We start from the raw sequence: 25,139 nt of genomic DNA, 5'->3' as shown, positions 1-25,139 counted from the left end.
TGTCGTACTAAAATCAAAAAATTAAATTAATTAAATTATTTAAAAATTAAAATTATGATGATTTTTATGATTTTGATTAGTAAACTAACATGTTGTGTGTAATAATAGCTCTGTTATTTGTTTATAAGAGCTTCAGATGCTTGAAAATTGTCGTTTAGTAGAGAAAATAAAAGCTTAACATAATTTATAAATTAAATAGAAATTACAATAAATTCTTCATTCAATAAGTATAATCACTGATAACATTTTCTGATCAGGCTTGTTCCTCTAGTGGAAATCAATTCTACTTTTATGAAATATCTCTATAACTGCTTAAATCCTTTAAACAAAATTTGAAAACCTTTACATATATGAAGCACTGTTTTGTCTTTTTAAAAAGTTATTACTTACCCTTTCCCCAATAGCATACATTTAAGGATTAAGATTAGGAAAAAAGACCTTGGCAATAATTTACGGTGATTTATAGGCAAATGATAAATTCCTTAATTATCTCTACGAAGTGGTTGATAGTTTCTAATTTTACCACTACTACTTCTACGAGTAATTTTATGAAAGATGTGCGTAGTTCCTATCTTCTCTATAGCACTAATTCCTTTTTTTTCCTTATTATAAACTTGTAAAATAAAATTTTATTTTGATAAGATAACTATTTTTATTTGTATTTGGAGCTCAATACTGTACTTTTCAATAAATTTATGATATTTAATACATGCTTAACCAATATGTTTTATTTTTTCCTTACTGACCAATATGTTTTTCCTTCCTAACCAATATGTTTTATTTTAGTTTTAGTTCCTGAAAAAAGAGTTTCGACAAATATTTAAATCTATGTTATATATCATAAGAGCAAAAGTCTGTATTAAATAGAATAATAAGAACAAGCGCAAATCACTTTTAAAAAAAGAACGCTTCAAATTGTTTGTAAGTTTCAGTAATAGTGTCATTTACTATTTGAAATTAATTCAGACTTTATATATTCTAAACATATTTTAATTAATAAATCAAATTTACATATTTATTGGTGGCATTCATAACTTTTAGTAAATTTAAATAAATCATGAAATATTTTACTCTTATATATTAAAATTATATCGATACTAAATAAATTGTTCTTTTCTTTTATAGGGCAAGTTAAAGCTGAAAGTGAAGGAGATGGTAATAAACAGTTATTACTCTAGAGTATTCAATTAATAATTTTCAGCAAATTATATTTTAATATTAATTTATTACGTTTATTATATCGATACTATACATACGAAATAATCTAATTATATATGAATCGATAGGTATAATGTCGGGAATATACTTAGAATTATTCCTTATATTTTCAGGATCTGCTGTCGTAGAGGAGCAAAGTAATATATTTTTATAATTGCATAAAAGTAATTTTTGACGCATACAAGAATTTTTTTATGTAAATGTTGCTATAAAATTGTAATATGAACTGGCATCATAAATTTTTCTAAATTGCTCAAAATAAAAAAAAAAAAAATAAAANATCCACTAAGTCGTCAAAATCAATATTACATACACATAGTGGAAACAAAGCACTATTATATATATATATAAAAGAGCCTTTAATCAATATTATTTCAATTAAAAACAATTTTTTGTTTTCTATAGACAGAAATCGTATACTTTCGAACAGCAAGTGTTGCGTCTTAGTGTCTTATATAATAATGGCATTCATTTTATATGCGTTTTTTTTACGAAATTCTCTTCATATCTTTCGAAAGAGACTCAATCCACTTATAGATATCATTCTGTACAGCACAGAACATAAATAACACGAACTGGAAGAAAGACTAAAAATTATTATCATTCTAAAGTTATTACAGTATTTTTTAAAATTAGATTTATATTTTATATATTAAACGTTTGATTCGCAATTTGAAAACTAAATGGTATAATACGTATTGCTTTGTCGAAATAAATCCAAAAACAACTAAAGGGCATGGCAAAATGAATTAATCATTTATTAAAATTTACGCATTGGCATTGAAACAATGTCTGCCAACAAGAGGTAGTGCCAGTTCCCCCAGATTCATGCGATTGCTGCATGAATGATAAAGAATATCTTTAAAGACTTGAATAAATCTCAAACATGGCTTCAAGGATGGCGAACAAGTTTAACTTAACAATTCAATTTGTTCTGCAGATCCGGATAGTTCTGTAGAAATAAACACCAAAATAAATACAAGACAATACAAAATTAAATAATTATTTAATAAAACATATGCATTGGTATTGAAACAATGTGCGTCAACAAGAGGTAGTGCCAATGCACCCACATCCATGCCATTGTGGCATGATTGATAGATGATATTTTTTAGGAAACGAATATTTTTAAGGCAGGAGAACGCAACAAAGTTTAGAACCCTTAATGTTAGTTCTATATTTTGTGTATTTTGCCATATGTCGAGAACTTTTTAAGCGAATTGAAATATTTTTTGAACATAATCATATAATTCGTTTATCCAAAGATAATTTCCTGCAATAAATTTTTTTTTAAATTATTTTATTTAATAATAGTTGAAAAGATTTTGAAGCGTAAGGTATACAAATTTTTCATAATTTTAAAGAATGTAATTTTGCGCAGCAAAATACAAAATTTGAGCGAAATCGGTTGAATAGTTTCTGAGAAATTGAATCTTAAAAAGTCCTTTTTTTTAAAAATTTCATTTTCCTGGAACTATTAAACCGATTTTGCTCAAATTTTGTATTTTGCTGCGCAAAATGAATTTCTTTAAAATCATGTTAAAACTTGTATCTTAAAACTGACTGAAACATTCGAACTTCATATCTTTATTTTTGAATTAAGCTTCTCTACAAACATGTTATTTTAAGTTACACAGGATACTACGAAAAATTCACGAATTAATTCCGAAAATATTACACAAATATGCTGGCGACAACTAATATTTTATTTTACCTAACTTTCATTAGGTGAAAATATTCACATACATTAAAAATTCATTAATCTGAAGAAAAAAAAGGCGCACCTACTTAATGAATTTAAAATAAGCTCAACGTAAAATTTGCATTATTACAATTAATTCAGAAAACATCGCACACAAATATATATTTCTTTTAATAGTTAATCTATTGATTTTCAGATGGGCAAATCTATGATAAAGTAGAAGGCAGTAAGTACTTCAAATTATTTAACGCGAATTTCTTTAATAAATGCATTTTTAACAATGTCTTTTCTACTTTTTAGATGCTTATGGAGAAGGATCATATAGTAAGGCAATAATCACTCCTATATAAATCTCTATTAAAACTATTGGTATTAATAATGGCGTTTTTCAAAAACTAGATTTAGTTTGTCAAAAAAACTTTTCGTTCGAACAATGTCATTTCCCTGAATAACCTTTGATCTAATGATCAGATTTTCACATACTAATGATCAATCTAAACTGTTCAAGGGCTAAACCTAAAGGCCTGGTTTCTTAGGACAAACGCCTTATCTGGGCGTCAGCGTTAAGTTGACGTTACCCTGACGCCAACAAAATACTGGTTTGTTAGCGCAAGGCCCGGTTTCTTAGGACAAGCGCCTTATCTGGGCGTCAGCGAAGTTGACGTACCTCTGACGCCAAAAAAATACTTTTTTGTTAGCTCAGCGTGAGCAGTCGGTTCAGAGCAGACATTATCTCCCACTGCGCATGCGTTAATAACGTAAACAAATATTTATTTTGAATTTGTATTGATTTTGTTATTGTCGACCAGTGCTTTAGAGAACTAATAATGACTTTGTCCTAGAAAAAACACATTATAGCTGAGCTAAATGAAGAGTGCTATGTTTAATGAAGAAGCTATGCTTAATGTTAAAATCAAAATCTTGGCTGATTTCAATCTGCTGTTGGATGTTGTCCGCCATTGCTTCTGTCGTTAACGTTACGCTGTAATCCAACTGCAGTTGAATTGGACGGCAATTGTAGTTCAAGATGAGCATTCAATGACGTATACTGTCGAACTCACAAATGGACCAATCAGAAGTTAGCGCTGATTTCCAGCTGACGCCGACCTGTCCTTAAGAAACCAGACCTTTAAATAGTTAATTGATGCATGCAGATGATATTTTAAATAACGAAGTCAGACAAAACAAACTCTCTGTATAAACATGCTTTTTTTTCGAATAATTTGATTATATGACGTGATTTGATTATATGATCGAGAAAATGTGGTTTTAATAATTCAGTTAGAAGATGGGACAATCGGTTCGCCCTTTTATGTTAATTTTACTTTTTACTTCATCTAATGATCTTGACAATTCAATCCTCCAAAGATAGTTCCATAAAAACATAATTTTTAATAATTACTTATTATTTTCCATTATTGCATTTAATAAGGATTAAGTTAACAAGAATTTTAACGTATACAAATTTTTGCATAATTTTAAAGTATGTAAATTTAAATTAAAAAAAACAATATTTGGACGAAATCGGTTAAATAGTTCACAAGAAATCACGTTTTATGTATACGGCCTCTTTAAAATAGGATAACTCAGAAACTATTCGACGAATTTTATTCAAATATTTCATTTTGCCATTTACAATCGCATTCTTTGATACAATTTGAATTTTTACTTTTTACCTTAAAGTTAAATTTTTCCAAAACTTTTATCAAAATATAATAAATGATTAAGAAATATTTTTTTACATAAAAGTTTTTTGGATAAAGGGATTTTGTGATTGCTTAAAATGTGTTATGATTCGTTTAAAAAAATATCAAGGATAATAAAATACGCCATAAGTAAAAATTACATTAAGCTTACATATCGACCAATTACCTGGAAAAAAAATTAAAAATTAAAATGGGTAAGAAAATAAAAATCAATTTGGGTTGAAAAATTCTTACGTAGGAGGGTACCAATTTGGGTTTATACTAAATTAGATAATGACTCTTGCCTGTTTTGATTATCGAAGTGTAGCCATTTTGAAAAAAAAAACTAAATTGGGTAAAAAAGAAAAACAATTTGGGTTGAAAGATTGTTAGGTATGAAGACACTCGATTGGGGTTCATACTAAATTGGATCATAACCAATGCCTTCTTTGGTTATTACCATGAACCAAGTTTGGGTACCTCAAAACCCATTCTGAACGCCACTGGATATCAATTTTAGGTAGTTTTTAACATCCAATTTGAATACAGTATCATCCAATATGAATATCACTTAGAACCTTTTTTTAGAGTATACTCTCTTACAAAATTGCTAAGGAATTAATCTCCCACTTTGCATGACGAAATTAATTGTGAATATTTTATTATCATTAATCATTTAATTCTTTATTTAAAACAAAACTCTAAAACAGTAAACACGAAATACAATCAAAAACATCGGCCTATTAGTGAAGAATTATTAGTTAATTTTATTAGAACCTGAAAAAAGGGCACACATAACAAGTCATATAATGTCTCATTTAATTTTTCAATGAAATTTGTGTTTAATTTTTGTTTAAGCAATCCAACAACTGCTTCGCGTTTCGTCCATCAAAATTTTCTTCCAGCAACACGTTGCTTAGTAATAAGCAAGAAGGAAATTCTATATTAAAAATCTACTAAATTGTCAAAATCAATATTACATACACATAGTGGAAACAAAGCACTATCTTCAGTAGGAATCGCTATGCATATAATGTCTCATTTAATTTTTAATGAAATTTGTGTTCAATTTTAATTGTTTTAGTAATCCAACAACTGCTGTGCGTTTCGTCCAGCAACACGTTTCTTAGTAATAAGCAAGAAGGAAATTCTATATTAAAAATCCACTAAGTCGTCAAAATCAATATTACATACACATAGGGGAAACAAAGCTCTATCTTCAGTACGAATTGCTATGAATTTCAGTGACTCACTCGTTTCCGGAATTTTATCCTCATTTTATTATCAAAACTAATAATATATTTTTTTTACTTCCAATGTCCACCTGTGTTAACATTTTTCAATTCAGGCATTTACAGGGTATATTTGTTGGCCACTCTTTTAGGGCACCATATTGGACCTGCCAACGTTGCTCCCACAGTAGTGACAGATAGTTCAGAGAATGAAAGAACATCCATGTCTTAACCGGGATTCGAACCCAGAACCTTTCCGATATAAGGCCAGTTCCCTGCCCCCTACACAGTTCGTTCGGCATCTGATTAATATTAACTTTAACATCTTATTATTGTTAATGACCTTGATAGATTTTAAAAGAAAAGGTGTGAAATAACTACAGTAGAAGATCTTTATAACGCAAAGCTAACATTGTTTTTGCCTTTTATAGATTATTTCACGCATAATTAATAATAAATACGATAAAGGAAACTTCAAAAATACGAATATTAACATTCTAATCTAATTTAAAAACATCAAAATATAAGATTTAATTATTTATTCACAGAAAGAAATGAAATTCTTAGCAATAATTTGCTCACTAACTGATTATCAGTATAAAAATTTCAAATTTTTTGTACATTAGATGCTATTATTATACTAATTTTACAGTAATCATAATGATTTCTTTAATTTCGGAGTTATGAAAGCTTATATAGGTGTTACTATATTTTGGGTAACATTCTAAAATAGGTTTCATTTTTGATGGTCATGAATCAAGGCCTATCGAATAAGAAGAAACATTTAACAGTTGAAAGGCTAACAATTGTGTATGATTGCTAACATTTTTCGTATGAGAGGAAACTTTAATTTAAACGCCTACTCGTAATGTTTCAAAAAATATGTATATAAAAAGAATTACGTTTTTATTTGGAACCAAATAAAACGTAATCAGATATTTTTGTGAAATTTTAAAAACATTTTTAAGATTTCTTTTCATACGAGAAATAAAATTTTGAGAACTACGCTTAGAGATTTTTCCTTTCATGTAAACTTGAAAAAAATCTTTTTTTAAAGTCAAATTCAAAGTCAGTACAAAGATTTTTTAGTAATGTCAAAAAAATTCATTAACATGGAGGTGATTAGCATAATTTATGGATCTTTCGTATTTTTTTTTACTCAAATAACAGTTTTTCAGTGAAGTAAAATTCGTTAACGTATTTTCCCAGCAAATTAAACCGTTTACTTTTTTATAATAAATGTTCTTTTGCAAATATAAACTATGTTTATTTCTTTGACCTTAAACGCAGAACTTTGTATTAAAAATCTATCTGAAAACATTACTCACTTCTCGTATTTCATCAAGTTAAAGAAACAGCTTAAACCGTGATAAATTTCGAATAATCCAGTGAAAAAACAGTCGCAGAATATGAACTTGCTATAGGCCATGACTGTCTGGTGAGCCATATAGGTATATTTGTAAGTCCAAATTGCCCTTTATGTGAGAAGGACGAAGTCATGGTCAGGAACAACTAAATAGAAAGCTCGGCTTTGTGAAGAGACTCCAAAATGACAAGATATTGGAGTGCTAGAAACATGTGATGACTGGACATTGAGTTTTTTTTTCTTGCTGTATTTCTTGTAATACATCATGTTAATTGTTATTTTGTAGGAGTTTGTAATTTTCTATTGTGAAAATTACAATTATAATGATAATAATCAATGCGTTTTCTTTCAGATTATGAGTATTATGATGAAGATGGTGAGATTTTAATTGATTTATCAAAACTAAAGTACATGAAAAACTGTCCATTAGTTTCAGAATTATGTAAATCATTACTCACTCAAATATACTTACAAATAGGTATCCCACATTAATTTAAGTTAACTGTTATAAACTATTTTGAGAACTACTGAATACTAAATTAAATTAAATCTAAAATAATTCATTTCAGAAAAATAAATGCAAAATTATTTGTTTGGATAAAGTATTAGAAAATTTCTAAAATCAATACAGTGCTTTGGATTTGGTGAGTTGCGAAGGCAAAAATATATCATTTCTCTCTGAACAGGAATAAGACCAATTACTTTTTTCTTTTCTATAGAAATCCTCTCTATCACAATGATGTTTTCTTTTTCAAACAAACATAATAATGTTTATCTTTGTTAAGTACATTTCGTGCAAGTCATAAACGTGTTTTTTAATTTAAAAATTTTACCAGTTAATTAACAAAATTTACCATTTAATTAACAACTAGTTTATTACCAGTTAATTAATTTAAAAAGTTAATTAACAAAAAAATTATTTTTGCCAGTAAGCTTTAAAATTTGCACGTAAGAAACAACATTGATCATTTTGTCACTGATTCTTTTATTCTACACTGTATTAGTGGTGTCATTAACATAATGATTTATTTTGTAAAAATTTTATAACATTTTTAACATCAGATAAAAAATAATCGTATAAATAAATAACAAATTTTTATTCAATAAATATTTAACTAATAAATACTTTTAACAGCTAGTAATTTTGAATATCAATATTTATTCTATTATAATTTTTTATTCTTCTATTTTTTACTATTCTACTTATTTCTTCTTAATATCTACGACAATCGCAATCTAACATTTACTTGGGCAATATAACCATTTGGTAGGATAAATAACGAAAGGTTAGTTAAATATTAAAATATTATGTTAAAATACGTAAAAGTGAGCATTAATTATTTATTAACTGCTTATGTAATTTGTGTTCTTTTTCCTTACTATTTAATACTTTAAGAATGCTTTCCATTGAACTCGAAACAGCAATTTTTACTCTTAGCTTTATCTATCTCTTAATTAAAGAGTCCTAAAGGCTGCGTATGCCACCACATTATGGGTGTTCTATCTACATTTTATTTTGATGCGCAAAAACTAAAAGGCTTAGAAACTTGAAATTACTAATATATGTAGAAAACTGTACAGGAAGTACAATGGAATAAAAAGAATTAACATTATTTAATTAGTTCGTGAACTGTAAAGTTAGAAGGAAAAAAACCATACAGATCACTCTACAGGCCCAAGAAGTTGCTACATAATTTAAATTCGGTATACTGAAGATGGCATATTTATTTATGAACATAAACATAGATTTTTTTTTTTCGAAATTCTAATTTTTCCAAAGTTATTGAAATTTATTGTGAATTTTTTTTCACTTCTTTTTGCTTTACGTTATACTTCACTTTATTCCACAAGATTCTAAAGACTTAAAAATTTAAAATTACGAAAGTATGTATGAAAAAAAACGGAAAACACAACGAAGTAAAAAAAAAAAAAGATTTGACATTTCGTTCAAAAATTATTAACTGCTAAACTTGTAGTAAAAAAAATAATAAGTGTAGTCGATCTTTAGCCTGCTGAAATATAACTGAGGAGTTAAAATTTGAGGTTCTGAAAGAACCTTTTTTATTTGCGAACTTAGCTTTTATTCTGTTTTTCCTATTTGTTCGAAAGTTATTTCAAATTTAAGTGCTTCCTTGTAATATTTTCAGCTGTTTCGCTTTAAATACTAAGTATTTATCCTTTGTTGTATATAATGTATTGTTCTGTATTCGAGATCTTTATTTCGTTGATTGATAAGTTCGCTTTAAAGTTATTGTCAATCGAAATTAGTAAAAAATAGAAAGAAAGAGAGATTAAATGTTTCCAGCAGTAATTCTTAGTCATTTATAGGGAAACTTTTAGAGAATTGATATAATTTTTATTATTAATATAATTTTTATTAATTAATATAATTTTAATTAATTAATTTAATTTTTATTAATTAATTTAATTTATTAATTAGTAATTTTTTATAGTCGTCCCCTACTTGAATCATTATAAGTCTCGTCAACGAGTCAAATTACTTCTCATTTATCATCTCTTGATGAGTCCCACAATCCTTAGCTAACCTTTGTTTTACAACAAATCTTTTTTAAATACCTATTTAGAAATATACAATTTAGAAATTTTCTCTTAATGACCTAAAGATTTTGTTAGAAAAGCGATTTTTATAATTTTTTTAGAAGTTCATTTATGAAGTTATGCATATAATGAGTTCTTATGAGGGTCATTCAAATGAAACCTGGACAGTGCGTCTTATTTTGCGTTAGACGTAATGGGGTGCCATGTCACTGCGTGCATGACGGCACCATCTATTGGTAGAGAGACTGGCGCATGCGCAACGTTTGACGTTGCATAGCGGTAGTGTAGTTGCATGCCGAAGAGAAGGAGGTCACACAAGTTATCGTCCAATGCGGTGAAGACGATATTGCAGCAGTTTCAGTGGGAAACGCTGGAAGATCCACTGTAGAGTTCAGACCTTTCACCGTGTGACTTTCATGTCTTTGGACCTCTAAACAAGCTATTTGCTGACATCGATTCACAACGGATGATGACGTGTGTGACTAGGTCCCGGCATTGATTCGACGGCAGCCTACTAGCTTCTTCAAAGATGGAATCGACCGGCTAGTGTCGCTATAGGATAAATGTGCCAACAGTTTTGGCGACTACTTTTTAGTATGTGTACTGTGTATAACTACATTTGTGAGTTAATAAAATCGTTACCGTTACTTTACACTAGTGACCAGGTTTCATTCGAATGTAGTTGTTGTTGTAGTTCATTTACGTCGCACTAGAGCTGGACAATGGGCTATTGGCGACTGTCTGGGAAGCATCCCTGAGGATGATCAGAAGACATGCCATCACAATTTTGATTCTCTGCAGAGGGGATGGCACCCCTGGTTGGTTTTCATTCGAGTGCCCCTCATATAATGAAGTTCAATTAGCACGATGCCCTTATTCTTATTCTTGAATTTACAAAAAAATTAGTTTTTGAAAATCAAACGCAAAATGTGATTTTTATTTATAACATTTTACATGTTTTCAAAAAGGTTTTTATTTCAATTTGCGAAATATGCACAACATTCTGATTACTATTCTATTTCGTCTTAGCAAAACTAAAGTGAATTAAGATAAATAACATTTAAAAGAAATTAGTTTTGGATTAAATAAAAGTTATAATATTTTGTGTTGCAGAGTACAATATTAATACAGAGGCACCAAATGGAGGCAAGTTACTTTCTTTATTCTTTTAAGTTTCAATTATATATATTTTTTTACTTCATATATACAGAAATAATCGTTTCCTAAGAGGAGTTTAAAGTTCAAACAATATCTCAAAATGTTTTCTAATTACACTCTCTACAAAATCATTGAAGAATTGTTAGTTTTTCTTTAATTATTATTTAAAGTAATATTGATATTGACTACATTGACAAAAAGTAACTGTAAAAGTGTTAGCTCATTATGATGGAAAAATAAGAATAAATATTTAAGCAATTTTTTTAAAGTAAAATAAAGTTATCCTTTATTTTAATTAAGTGCTCTTAGAAAAGATAGTTAAATAAAATAATTTTTTTTTCTTTTTAATTTGCAATATTCAAGCAAGACAGTTAAATAACCGCTAAAAAACGGTATTCAAACTGTTAACTGTGAGAAATTTTTTTTTTACCTAATACGGCTAAACAACCAGATTTTTTCGGCTCCAAGTCGGGCAACATTCTATGAGAATGGAGCGCACGTTCACCGGAAGGTGGAACTAAGCCGTATGATAAGGATAATGAATTCATATTTTTATTTTCCATCATCGGATATCTAATAACATTTTAGTAATAAATGTTCGGTGAACACCTTAAGAAGCCACTTAGTTCCTTGTAACTGGGTTCTTCCTGCAGCCGAAAAAGCTAATATGTCACTGTCATGATCAGCAGAACGGGGGTTTGATCCCCAGCGTTGATACCAAAATTATTCTTCGATTCCTTTAACACATGAGAAGTTTCCAGTGTCCTGCATCAATTGATGACCGTGGATTAGTGGAATACGAAACTCTCATTTACGCATAGATGGTAGCACCACATAGGAGCTTAATTAAAAAAATCTAGTATTTTTCATCGCTTACGATAGATGATGCCTCTATGTAGTTTAATCAAGCCATGATCTACGGGTCACTTGACAAAACACAACTCAGTCACAATCTAACTTCAATGCCCTAACTCTAATTTACGTTTAAAAAAAAGCATAGCTTTAATGCCCAGTTATATTCAATATTTACAGTTTTGAAACCATGATAGTTATGAATGGTTAAAAACCGTATCGTTTTGTATTTAAGGTTTTTCAACTGTACCAGTTTTTAATGGTTTCGAACCTGTAGAAGTAAAAACATGTTCCTAACCGTAAACGTTGCGGTTAATTGGAAGAAAAGACGGATACCGGTTATTCTACTGTGATTTTTGAGTGAAAAATTTAAGGGCGAACGAGTTATGAACGAGTTTTACGGTAGTTTATTTCTGAAGTCATTTTCGAGTTCCAAATAATTTTCTCAAATTATTATTTACTCTAAGTTTTTTTGTTATAATTTGTTGTATAACTAGAGTTCGTAAAATATATTGAATTTGAATTTAAAAATTTAAGAAAACAGATTTCTTGGAATGCATTTTGAAATTAATAAAAAATACGTGAAATTAATAAAATTAAAGTACTTTTTTTTCTTATTTGAACTTTAAATTAAATAATACTCGTAATGTTTTAGAAACTGCGTATGATAAAAATAAAATTTTAACCCCTCAACTTAGCAGTCCGAGATAACTCAAGCTGAGATAATTGTGAAGTTAAGGGAAAATGCTTATTATGTTGTTGTTGTTTTTTCAAAAATTTTAAACATTCATGGTTAAAATAGAATCGTTTTCGTCACATAACTCTTTATCTGAACTATAATTAAACTAAAAACTAATTCTCCTTTTAATTGGACAACAGGTTTTCGATTATTTATTTTATTATTTACATTCTATCACTATTTTATTTTTTATTTATTTATCTTTTTTATTGTAAGAATTAAGCTCATTTATTGTTATTTATTTGCTGTAAGAAGTAAGCTAAATATTCTTCCCAAAAATTAGACTGGCAGTTAGTTTTGTGGAAGTTCTATTGCCTCTTCGCAAACCACTCACTATGAAATGGAGTTTTAGAAATTTAAATTACTAAGCGAAAAGTTTAATCTTACTACTTAAATCGTGTTATTAGTTTTTATCTAAATTAATTTCCAATGTTTTACGCAAAAAAAAAATTTCTTAATTTTAACAACTTAAAAATATTCATTTTTCTCGAAATGAAATTTAAAAATTTTTTTTTGATAATTTTGACGACTGCAAATTTTAATTCTATTATTGTTTCATCAAATATACCAATTTCTATTCAATAATTTTTTAATCAACTTATTGCAAAAGTACCAGTGGAAATTTTTATTTGATTAATAAATTATCAAATAGAAGCTAATAAAACAAATCTTATTCTTTATTTAATACTAAAAAACAACAAAGAAATTTTATTTAAGTCATTTTTCCCGTAAGAGTCTTAAATTTTCCATTTCCCTATAAAATGAATTATAAATGAAAAGTTGTTATGGTTTTTCTAATTTTAATAAAATATTATCCATTAAAGTAAGAAATATTAATTTTATTAATGAATCAGTTTATAAGTACCAGGTTGCTTTTCCTAAATAAGCAAAATTTTAAAATTACAAATGCCTCTGTGAAATAATTTCTAATCGGAAAACTGGGTTAAATTATCTTATTTTATTGAAAAAAATACTATTTAATAGTAAGAACATTTATAAAAATCTGGTTGTTTCCACCAAATATATTATAATTAATAAAATATAATAAGTATGATAAAATATAATCCATTAAAGTAAGAAATAATAATTTTATTTATGAATCATTTTATAACTTTTATGTTGCTTTGTCTAAATAAGCAAAACTTTAAAATTACAAATGCCTCTGTGAAATAATTTCTATTCGGAAAACTGGGTTAATTTATCTTATTTTATTGAACAAAATACTATTTAACAGTAAGAACATTTATAAAAATCTGGTTGTTTCCCCCAAATATATTATAATTATTTTAATTACATTTGTATCTGTAAATAACTCGTAATGGGAAAACTGTCTTTTTTGCATATTTCTTGTATATTTTTATGAAAAAATACTACTTTAAAGTAAAAAATATCAAAAGCTGCTGATATAATAAATTATCGATATAGAAATTCTAAAATTTCAACCTTTTCTTGGTTGAAATATGATATTTCAAAGCAAATTTTGGTTTAAAAACTTTTGTTTAAAAACTTTTGTTCGAAAGCTATTTACAAGTCAAAATTGAAATATTTTCTTTCTAGAAGCTTTAAATTTTTAATTAATTTTAATATTTCTTTTTCCTTTTCTAGCAAGGAACCGTAATGATTTTACTGATTAGAAAAATTATAATTATATAAAATACGAAATATAAAAACATTTTCCTAAAGTTATGCAAAAGTGGTTTAAAATATTAACGCTACATGTATTCTTCTAGGAAAAATCATCTATAAGATATATCAAGGTAAGACTTTTAATAAAATTCAAAATAAGTACTTAAATGATCTTGTTTTTTAATATAAATTTAAAATTAATTATTTTTTTATCAATATCCATTTTTTGATGGTATAAAAATGGATATTCAATAACAATGAATATTTTGAATTAACTAATAAAAATAACTCCTGATATCTGTGTACATTAAAAATTCCGCCACTCAGTACTCAGTCAGTACTTCTTACCGTAAAATTCAACAGAACAAAAAATCTAATGTACCGTAATTTTTACAGTAATATTTACAGTAGAATATCTCAATCTCTGCTACAAAATAAATATTGCAGTAAAAATTTTGCTATAAAATTTTGCGTAAAAATTGATTTTGCCTTAAAAATTTATTTTACAGTAAAATGGATTTTACAGGGTGTCAGCATATTTTACAGTAATTTGATTCAGAATTCTTTACAGTATGGATATTTCATACTTAACTCGACTTTACATTCAACTTGAGTGCTCTTATGTCAACTGGTTAATTAGCTATCTATACCGTTAACTATATATCTACCACTCCTCTTTCCTTCTTTTAAAACGTTGGATAGTGGTATTTCTTAAGCTACTATATTCCTTATAATATCACAAGTGTTTAGTTTTCGTTTAGAAAATCTTTTACAATTTTAATACGTAATATTTTGTAACATCCATAAAATATTCCCAGGTTATACTTTTTCGTTCATTATTGCCTTGCATGTAATATGCAAATGAAATGTCCTTTAACATGCTTAAAACACTGAAAAAAAGTCCTTAGTGAGGTATGTTTATTTGTTGTAATTAGAACAAAAACATTCGTCAACATTTAAATAGCAAAAATGGTTTTATCGATAGTTTGATAAAAGCGTAATGTTATTAGATTATCGACAGTCGTAAAAGAAGGTAATTGAATTAAAAATTCTTAGTCATTAAGTTAATATCATTACGTTTTAAAATTTTATTATTTAATTAAATTTTTAGAAAAAGGAAGCAAAGATACTGAGCAACAAGACCAAGGATCAGGAGGTAAAGGAGGTAAAATATTTACTTTACTCAATAAATACTTTTCTCAACTTTACTGGATTTCAACAGTAAAGTCAACTTTACTGGATTTAATTGTGTTTTTGTATTGAATGAGTAAAAAAAAAAGGAAAGAAAAAAAATTTAGTTTTTTGTTTTACTACGTGGAGCAATTTCACACTTCATTTCTAAATTATTTAACTATTTTACATACCATTACTTGAGATAAATTGATACTATACTGTATTGATACTATTACTATTAATTTAGATAAATAGAGACTTTTTTAGAGGCTTAATTACGTAGATGCTCTTTTGTACTTTGTAGAACTGATCCGTCAAAAAACAAGTTTCTGTTCTTAAATAACAGTATTTTTTGTAAAATATATACTGGAACACCACCAGATAGTTTTTTCTGTAAATTGAACAGTGTTTTTCTGTTGTAATTTTAAAGAAATTTATCGGCTAAAAACAAGCATCCGTTTTTAAATAACAGTATTTTTTGTGAAGTAAACAGTCACACCAGCTGACAGCAGTTATACTGTCACACCAGCTGACAGTTTTTTTTTTCGTAAATTTAACAGTTTTTTTTTTGTACTTTTGTAGAATTATCTGCTTAAAGCTTAGCATCCGTTTTTAAATAACAATATTTTTCTGTGAAATAAATATCTTCATACAGGCACACCATCTGACAGCTTTTCTGTAAATGAAACAGTTTCTTTACAGTGTAATAGCTCCTAAATAGAATCTTAGTTTGCAAAAGATAACCTGAATTTGTTTTTAAAAAATTAAGATCTCTGAGGTAAATAAACTAAATGCTCTAAGATAAAATCTGAACTTAAGATTTTTAGAGAGATATCTAATTTTTATTACACTGCATATAATAAAAAATATACACCCATTTCTTTAAACTTTGTTTACTATTTTTATTTTTAAATTAGTAAAAAGGTTTTTTAAAATTGAGATTAGAACATAAAAAATTTTATGCTGTTCATTATTATACCTAAGTAATGTGATTGGTAAAACTTAGGAATCGGCTGAATTTTGAAAATAAAATAAAATAAAATATTGTAAAAGTACTGCTTTTTTTAAAAAAAACTTCATTAGTTTCAAAAATATGCAGATGGTAATAAAAGTCGACACGTTTAAACCGCACAAAAATAGATGCCCATTCTCACGCCCAGCCAGCTGCGCATGAGAAGAAGCAAAAGCAATTTGAAATACTAAATGTTAAGTTTCCAACGAAAAATGGAAAATAAAGGTAAACTAAACTAGAAAAAAATGCTGTTGTTGAGAATGAAACAAAAATAAAGATGAAAAATCACTGTGGATGAGAGAAGCGAATCAGGATAAAATGTATTTTCACTCATTTTGGAGAGGTAGTGAGGAACTAATGTCTTTAACATGGTAATGAAACAAGATTCCAAGGTATCTAGGTGAGCTGAAGTGATTGGAGTGGGAATAATTTTGGCATTGTCGAAATTGAATTTATGTCTATGATTCCAACAACAAATGCAGCAATTGATGACTTATCGTATTCTTGTTAACGAATATATCTAAAGTTTTCCTGATGTCGAATTTTTTTTCTTGAAATGTGAATTAATATGGAATAGAACCAAGATGGTTCCCAAAGCATATTAAACATACAAGCTCTAATTATTATATTTTTAAGCCACCTTTATTTATAGATAAAATTATGACAGAAATTTATTAACAAAAACATAAAGCATTTATTCGTATTTCATTAAAAATCCTTCACTTCACATAACCTTCACAAGAGTTTTCGATGTCATTTGGGTAAGTTCACACAACCTTCACAAGAGCTTTAGATTTCATTTGGTTAAGTTCACAAAATCTTCATAAAATTTTTAGATTTCATTAGGTTAAGTTCACATAACTTTCGCAAGAGTTTTAGATTTCATTTGGTTAAGTTCAATTAACCTTCACAGGAGCTTTAGATTTCATTTAAGTTCACATAATCTTCACTGGAGTTTCAGATTTCATTTGGTTAAGCTCACATAACCTTCACAGGAGTTTTAGATTTCATTTAGTGAAGTTCACATAGCCCTCATAGGAGTTTTAGATTTCATTTGGTGAAGTTCACATAGCCCTCATGGGAGTTTTAGATTTCATTTGTTTAAGTTCACATAACCTTCACACGAGTTGTAGATTTCATTTGATTAAGCTCACATAACCTTCACAGGAGCTTTAGATTTCATTTGGTTAAGTTTACATAACCTTCACAGGAGTTTTAGATTTCATTTGGTGAAGTTCACATAACCTTCACTGGAGTTTTAGATTTCATTTGGTGACGCTCACATAACCTTCACAGGAGTTTTAGATTTCATTTGGTGAAGTCCACCATATCCTTCGATTACAGTATAAGTGTCGCATATTCATACATTAAGGAACCATTTCATATAAGACACTTTTTCTCTACTTATTAGTAGAGATTATGCTTGTTCAATAATACCTGATTATTTTTGAAAACTTTCGCCTAATGGACTATTATTGATTATATAAATAGGCCTTTCAAAACCAATTTAGAAAAATTAATTTAATCATTCGGATTATTTTATTTTTCAGGTCTCACTGGCTGGTTTGGCAAATGGGGAGGAGGTAAATTATTTTTGTTTTTTGTAAATTATTTAAACACGATTAACTTGTAGCTTATAAAATATAATAATATACTCGACACATGTAGTAGATTTCACGTGAATAGACGAAATGGAAGAAAAATGGTAAAGAGAGCCAATACTTTTTACCGTGATCCGGGATTTTTTACAGTGTGGATCGAATCGTAGTAAGATTTTTAAGCTCAACCAGGAACTATGGGTGTCTTAAATAATATCTGGAACTTTCCTCGATTCAACATTCTATTTTCCCATTTCCTTTATTTGTTTGTTTTGAATAATGCTGTTTAAAAACAATTAAAAATATAGATACTCAAAGTATAGAGTCTACCTATGACACTAAAAATCACAATTTTCTTATGACTTTGATAGTCTTTGACAGGAATCAAAAATTAAATATTTTTGAAACATCTTCAGCCTGTCAAAAATAATTAAAAAAATAAATATGTTATTCTAATTATCACCAATAATGAAGATTATCGAAAATAACTTGGTTTTGAATCAAATAATGTAAGTTTTTCTTATATGTATGATAAAAAAACAGGGATCTATGAAACCTAAAATTCCAATTAAAAGAAAACATTTTTTTCGTATTTTATTCGTATTTTCATTCTTTTACCATGAAAAATGAAATTTTTTTTCTAAAATAAACTCTAAAATACGAGAGATATTTTTTTTGATGTAAAGGTTCATGTGTCTAGATAAGAATAGCATAATTTATGATCATTTTTTTATTTTACAGGAAAAGAAACTAGTGGTAGTGAAAATCAAGGTATTTAGCTGTATACATATATAATCTTGCGCATTTTTTTAGAAATTGATACAGTATTCTTCATAAAGCATTTTTTCAAATAAAAAATTCATTATAATGAGAATAAATAATGAATGATTGGTTTTGAATAAACAGTATTCTTATACATTTATGCTTTCTATGCATAAAGGCATGGATCCATTATGCACTGTCACTTACCCATGACTTCTTAGGAATCTTTTTTTTAAACAAATTTTTTCTCCAAAATAAAAAATTATTCAATTAAAATATTCCAACATTTTTAATGTATTAATTCATGAAAAATGAAAATAAGTTTTATAATTTTAGTTTCCCACTTTAATCGACAAAATTTAAACCTAATAATTTCGTGTAAATGTCATTGCAATTTTATTTAAATATATAACATTATAATTTTACATACTTTTGTTTGACTTTCTAATTTGATATTTATTTACTATAAACATAAAAGTAGTTAAATATTTTTCACCGAAGAGAGTACGCGGCATTTATACTAAAAGTTAATTATTAATACAGAAAAGCTTTAAATAGAATTTAGAATTGGGAATTTACTTCAGTGACCAAGCATAAAATTTTTTAAATATATAAAATCTAGATATTTTCAGTAATTAAAGTCTATTATTGTACATTTTTGCCATTTTGTTATTTTCAAATTAGGAATAAGATCAGAAAAAGTATAAACATTCTCAAAACTGCAACCAAAACATAAATAAAATAGTACACAGAAATAAATTGTCTTCTTTTCATGCATTGCCGTCATTTACATTAATTGTTTAGGTAGCAATCATTAGGTTAATCGAGTAAAACAAAACAAAACAAAACAATATATANATGTGGACTATATATTGCATATTATTATAAAATGTTATTATTATATTATTATATTACATTATTATATAATTATATCATTATATTTTTTATATAAAATATAACTAATAAACGAACATAGTGACAGCGTATCTCAATAGTAAAAGTATTTTAAATTACTATAATGTAAGTAAATTAGTTTTTATTATTATTTATTGAAAAATAAGTTTTATTTCATCATTTTATACAATTTTAAAATAATAAAGTATTAATTACAGGATCAAAATGGTGGCTAGGAAATTGGGGTGGTGGAAACAAAGGCGGCGGAACTGATAATGATAATGGAGGTAAAAGTATAGTGCTAAAAGTTTTGTAAAATAAATGTGTAAGGAATTTGAAATATATTAAATAACTCAGTTTTATGACATATAGATAAATCCTACTGAAAATTAAGTTTCGATAAAAGACAATGTATCATGTTAGATTTTTATTTATTTTTGATTTATTGTTGAAAAAAATGGTTTGAATCATAAAATAACTTCCTTTTCAAGGTAAAAAGGGTGGGATTCCACATGGAGAAGAAAATTCTTGTTAAATTACCGAACCGTATGGCAATTGCATTTCTGGTAAAAAAAAAGGGTTTATAAAGCCAAAATATACAGTATTTAAACCTTTTATTTGGTAAATGTTTTGTTCAGGTGGTAAATGTTAAACCGGAAATGCTGGTTTTTGAAATTATACTTCGCATTACCACACATTTAGTAAATGCAAAACAGAAAAGTATATTTAACCGGATAAATGAATTATATGCCATTTTTTTAAGTATCATGGTAAAATACCTGCATTTTACTACATTTTCCAAATTTTATCATACCTATGTAAAATTATGTTTTTTAGTTATTATTCCAAAAATCATTACCAAAGTGCTTCGATTAAAAATTGCAGAGCTTATTGATGTACCGATTGATCCAAAAACACGGTAAATTTTACCATATTCTGGTGCTGACCATATTTTTTTCTCAGTGTAATATCGTTTTCTTATACATTTGCGGAAAATACGGTGAAAAACTAAAACATAATTATGTTCCCATGAACCACAATAGCATGCAAATTTACGAAAACCTTAAATATGTGCTTGTGTTTAAGTTGACTCATAATATCGTGCAATTATTGTAATATCGTGGATTAATTTGCATGATAATTTGATTCAATTTGGCAACATATTATGCTTAAACCACTCTTGAATTATATTATAGTTTAATGCGCTCCAAAAATACTAAGAGTGCATGACATCACGAGAAAATGTTCAAGGCCTGTTTCTGGACGGTAACACTATGTAAAGGCGATAACAATAACTTTTCAGATGCGCAGTCACGGTCATAGAAATTAATGCGAAAATTAATATTCAAACCTAATCATGAGATTAGAGGCCTGTTTCTAATCTAAAGATTGTTTTGGGACTATTTTCGATTGTTCAAAATCGTTCCTGATATCCACCAGATAGAAATCAGTGGTTGCTTGTATACTCAAGAGACAAGGACATGAACGTACTGATTAACTTAAAAACTTTATTTTGTTTTGAGAACATCTACACAGCCTTATGAAAAAACTTTTCTAAATACGCTACTGAATATATTGTATATGTATCTATATATATGCTCTGTTTATGCTCAATATTACACTTTGTAAAGGACATTTTTTTTGATCGGCCTGCAAAAAATAGCTTTTTTTGCCGTCAAAGTATAAAATACAGTGAAATCCCTAGGAAAGACAACCTCTATGTAGCGATATCCTTTATTTATGACCACTTTTAGGAAGCATGGGATATTTTTCATTGACTTAGCGATGAGGAAAACCTTTAGAAGAGGGCATCGAAACCACTCCCAGTGACCGGAAACACCTCAGCACCAAATGCGGAAAAGGTCAAATAAGGAAACACGGAAAAAACATCAAAACAAAAAATATTAACAAAATAGATAAATAGATCAGCGATTTGTATGAGGTTTTTATTTAGAGAGCTCTTTTCGATGATATCTGAAACAAATCTACAACCTCATGCTGCAATCAGAATGCAGTGATTTATTTTTTGAGTTGAAAGTAAAATTAGAAAAAACAAAGTTGTTTCAGAAAAAACTAAACATCTCAAACAAACAAACCTCTTCACATTTTTTAAAGCTAACTAATTGCTATGACATAAAATTAAATGCGAACTTAAAATAGTTCTATCATTCATAATTGGTAAATTTGTTTTTACACATAATTATATCAGTAGGGGCCATTTTTACTGAAGCTAAACTTTACTCATCGACCCGGTTTTTATAATGCCTATACAAGTGGCATTTCCGCACCAAGAGCTCTAACTAAAATTAAAATCGTTTGCAAAAAATCATGTACCTTCGAAAATCAATAAAGGTAACCCTTAAGAATGACCAACCTCCATAAATGACCATTTTACTGCTGAACAAAGAGTGGTCACTCCTGAGAGAAGAGAGATGTCCTGTACTTAGTAAAGGGCACTATCATTATTTCGGGTGGATCCGTGTTGCCTCAGGGGTGCACTCCCCTCCACATGAAGTAGCCTGTGTTCAAATACCAGCAATAGCTGGTCGAAATGAATTACGCGTCCGGCTTGCAAAGACCACAGCACTGGCGTAAAATATCCTCAGTGGTAGACGGATCATTGGAGAGAGTCCCTTTGCCCTTAGGAAAAACGTGGGAGGTTTTCAGGGTTTTCTCTCTCCTTGTGACTCAAATGTGGGCTAGTATACCATCAAAAAGATCTACACGAAAGCATACTTCTCCCAATCCAGGAGTTCCCTTGTCTTCTGGATGGGTCCAAAATTACAAGGCTTCGGAGTTGATTATTAGTAGTCGTAAACTCAAAATTGGGTCAACTGTTCAACGACAGTTATAAAATATAAAATTAAATTATTTCAGGTGGGCAGGTCGAAGTGCCACCGCAAATACAGTGTAGTCCACCTAAATGTGATGATCCTGGATGTTATATAGATGGTAGCACAGAGCCATGCCCTTCTTGTGTATGCACAATAACAGGTAAATAAATACAATTTTATTGGTAATGAAATTAAAAATCACTGATTTTTGATTTGCTCAATTTTAACACACATAACACCCACGCAAAAGTTTTATTATAATGTCGGATTATAATTAGTTATAATTATACTAATTAAGGATTTGAAACATTTTAAATGATTTAAGTAATTTCAACCTTAAAATATTTTAAAAATTGCAGACATATGCTTAATATGTAGTATTGTGAAAAAGGATAACAACAAGGCTAATAAAAAAAGATTAGATAGTAATAAAATGTTCTTTATATCACTGAGAAAGTTAATGGCTTAAAATTTCAATGGGTTGATCATGATTGCAATTAACTTACAAGATTGCACTTACAACTTACAACTTCATGCACTTACAACTTCTTGGACTGGAATCGACGCGACATCAAACAATTAAGAAAGCATTTAAAAAAAAAAAAAAACAGTGATGCGGCGAACCATGTCGTTTACTAAAATTAGAAAAGCAGCAATTCGAATCGTAGAAAACAGTAGCAAATAGAAAATTTTATAAATTTTATGGAAGATCCAGAACTTTACAACATCGCCTCATGAACTTACAATGATACTTACAATTTCTTGGACTGATATCGACGCATCAAGCAGTCAATAAATTATAAAGAAAGAAACGGACATGGGTTAAACAATGTGGCTAAAAAGGAACGGAACATAAAAAAGAAACGGTGATTTGGCGAACAATGTGGTTTAGTAAAATTAGGAAAGCAGCAATTCGAATCGGTTGAAAACGATAGTAAATAGAAAATTTTATAAAATGTTATAGAAGATCCAGAACTTTGCAGCATCGCCCTATGAGCTTACAATGAAACTTGGCAGTTGTGGTGATTTGGCGAACAATGTGGTTTAGTAAAATTAGGAAAGCAGCAATTCGAATAGGTTGAAAACAATAGTAAATAGAAAATTTTATAAAATGTTATAGAAGATCCAGAACTTTGCAACATCGCCTTATAAACTTACAATGAAACTTGGCAGTTGAGGTGATTTGGCGAACAATGTGGTTTAGTAAAATTAGGAAAGCAGCAATTCGAATCGGTTGAAAACAATAGTAAATAGAAAAATTTATAAAATGTTATAGAAGATCCATAACTTTGCAACTTCGCCTTATGAACTTGCAATGAAACTTACAATTTCTTGGACTGATATCGACGCATCAAACAGTCAATAAATTACAAAAAAAGAAACGGACACGGGTTAAACTATGTGGTTTAATGAAATTAGAAAAGCAGCAATTTGAATCGGTGGGAAAATTTTTATGAAATATTACAGAAGGTCCAGAAGTAAATTGATAATGGCTGAAGATTTTGAATTTCATTCTATTGGCAAAGCACGATAAAAGAGGGCGCCTGGTCTAAAATCTAAAGCTTGAGGGTCTTCAAAACACATAACTCCGTCTTATAAAACAGGCTATAACATTTTATGAATAGAAAAATTCAAAATTCTTTTAACAATATGCAAAGATATGCAATAATATATGCAAATATAATATATGCAATAATATATGCAAAACATAATAATATGCAATAAATAATCTCATTGCAATAATATCAAAAAACAATCATGCTTTACATTATTACTTTTGGTAATAAGTTTTTTGCAACTTAGATTCTTTTCATTATTGTTTGTTTGTTTTCATTACTTCTAGGTGCATTAAAGGTTAATAAAAATATTTAAAAATTGTATTAATTATGCTAATTTGATGTATTATTTTCCAGAGATCATCACTTTATCACCTATTGAAACTGGTATGAAAATAGTATTTTTGTTTATAACATAGAAGTTGCTAAAAATGACTCATATGTTTTTAAACTGGTCAAAATTAACTCGTTATGCTTTCATCAAAAGCTTAAATTCTCACGATTTCTTTCAAAAAGCGAATTATTTTATTAAAAGAAAAAAGATTTTGAATATTAAAGTTGATTCTGATCTTGCATATAAAGTGCCACATATTAGTAGCAATATATTAATCAATAGAAACAATATATTAATCAAAATATACCAGAAATGAAGTAAGAACATATAATTTTACACTTCTTGTGCTGTAATGACTAAAAAGCTTTTATGCGGGTTTAATACATCATGCTCAAGAAAAATTTATACTCCCACGATTTCTTTCATAAAAAGGGAATTATTTTATTAAAAGAAAGGGTGCGAATATCATTAAAGAAAATTTCTAAAATAGATCCTGATCCTGCATATAAAGTAGCATATATTAATAACAATATAATTAATCAATAGAAGTTATATATTAATCAAATAAACCAGAAATGAAATAAGAACATATAATTTAACTCTTCTTGTGTTAATCCGTCACATTATGAATTTCAATTCAATCCTGTTGTTCGTATTCATCAAAATATGCCGGTAATTTCATCTTAATAAATTATTTAATCAGTCTATGTTTACATTATTTCATCATATTATTAATTTCATAACAAAGGTAAAAAATATATGAAGTACGGGAATATTAAACATTTAGTAAAAACATTATAACATAATTGTTAAAATATTACGTATTATTTAGCCTTTCT

The 25,139-nt window shown here is 27.9% G+C and overlaps 1 protein-coding gene across 1 annotated transcript in view; it reads left to right on the top strand.

Annotated features, from left to right (window-relative positions):
* Positions 1–25,139, top strand: part of LOC107440889 (uncharacterized transmembrane protein DDB_G0289901) — a 113,936-nt gene that overhangs the window by 21,629 nt on the left and 67,168 nt on the right. Inside the window, exons 6-18 of the mRNA XM_071182269.1 lie at positions 1,126–1,155; positions 1,332–1,355; positions 3,117–3,146; positions 3,221–3,244; positions 7,556–7,579; positions 10,876–10,908; positions 14,242–14,268; positions 15,249–15,302; positions 17,873–17,905; positions 18,662–18,691; positions 19,795–19,863; positions 22,454–22,570; positions 24,324–24,353. Of these exons, the coding sequence (XP_071038370.1) occupies positions 1,126–1,155; positions 1,332–1,355; positions 3,117–3,146; positions 3,221–3,244; positions 7,556–7,579; positions 10,876–10,908; positions 14,242–14,268; positions 15,249–15,302; positions 17,873–17,905; positions 18,662–18,691; positions 19,795–19,863; positions 22,454–22,570; positions 24,324–24,353 (525 nt within the window). The remainder of the gene's footprint in view (positions 1–1,125; positions 1,156–1,331; positions 1,356–3,116; positions 3,147–3,220; positions 3,245–7,555; positions 7,580–10,875; positions 10,909–14,241; positions 14,269–15,248; positions 15,303–17,872; positions 17,906–18,661; positions 18,692–19,794; positions 19,864–22,453; positions 22,571–24,323; positions 24,354–25,139) is intronic.

Source organism: Parasteatoda tepidariorum, chromosome 6 (assembly GCF_043381705.1).
Source record: "Parasteatoda tepidariorum isolate YZ-2023 chromosome 6, CAS_Ptep_4.0, whole genome shotgun sequence".
Lineage (NCBI taxonomy): Eukaryota > Metazoa > Arthropoda > Arachnida > Araneae > Theridiidae > Parasteatoda > Parasteatoda tepidariorum.
The sequence above is the reverse complement of the archived record's forward strand: the minus strand, read 5'-3'. Positions and strand labels throughout refer to the sequence as shown.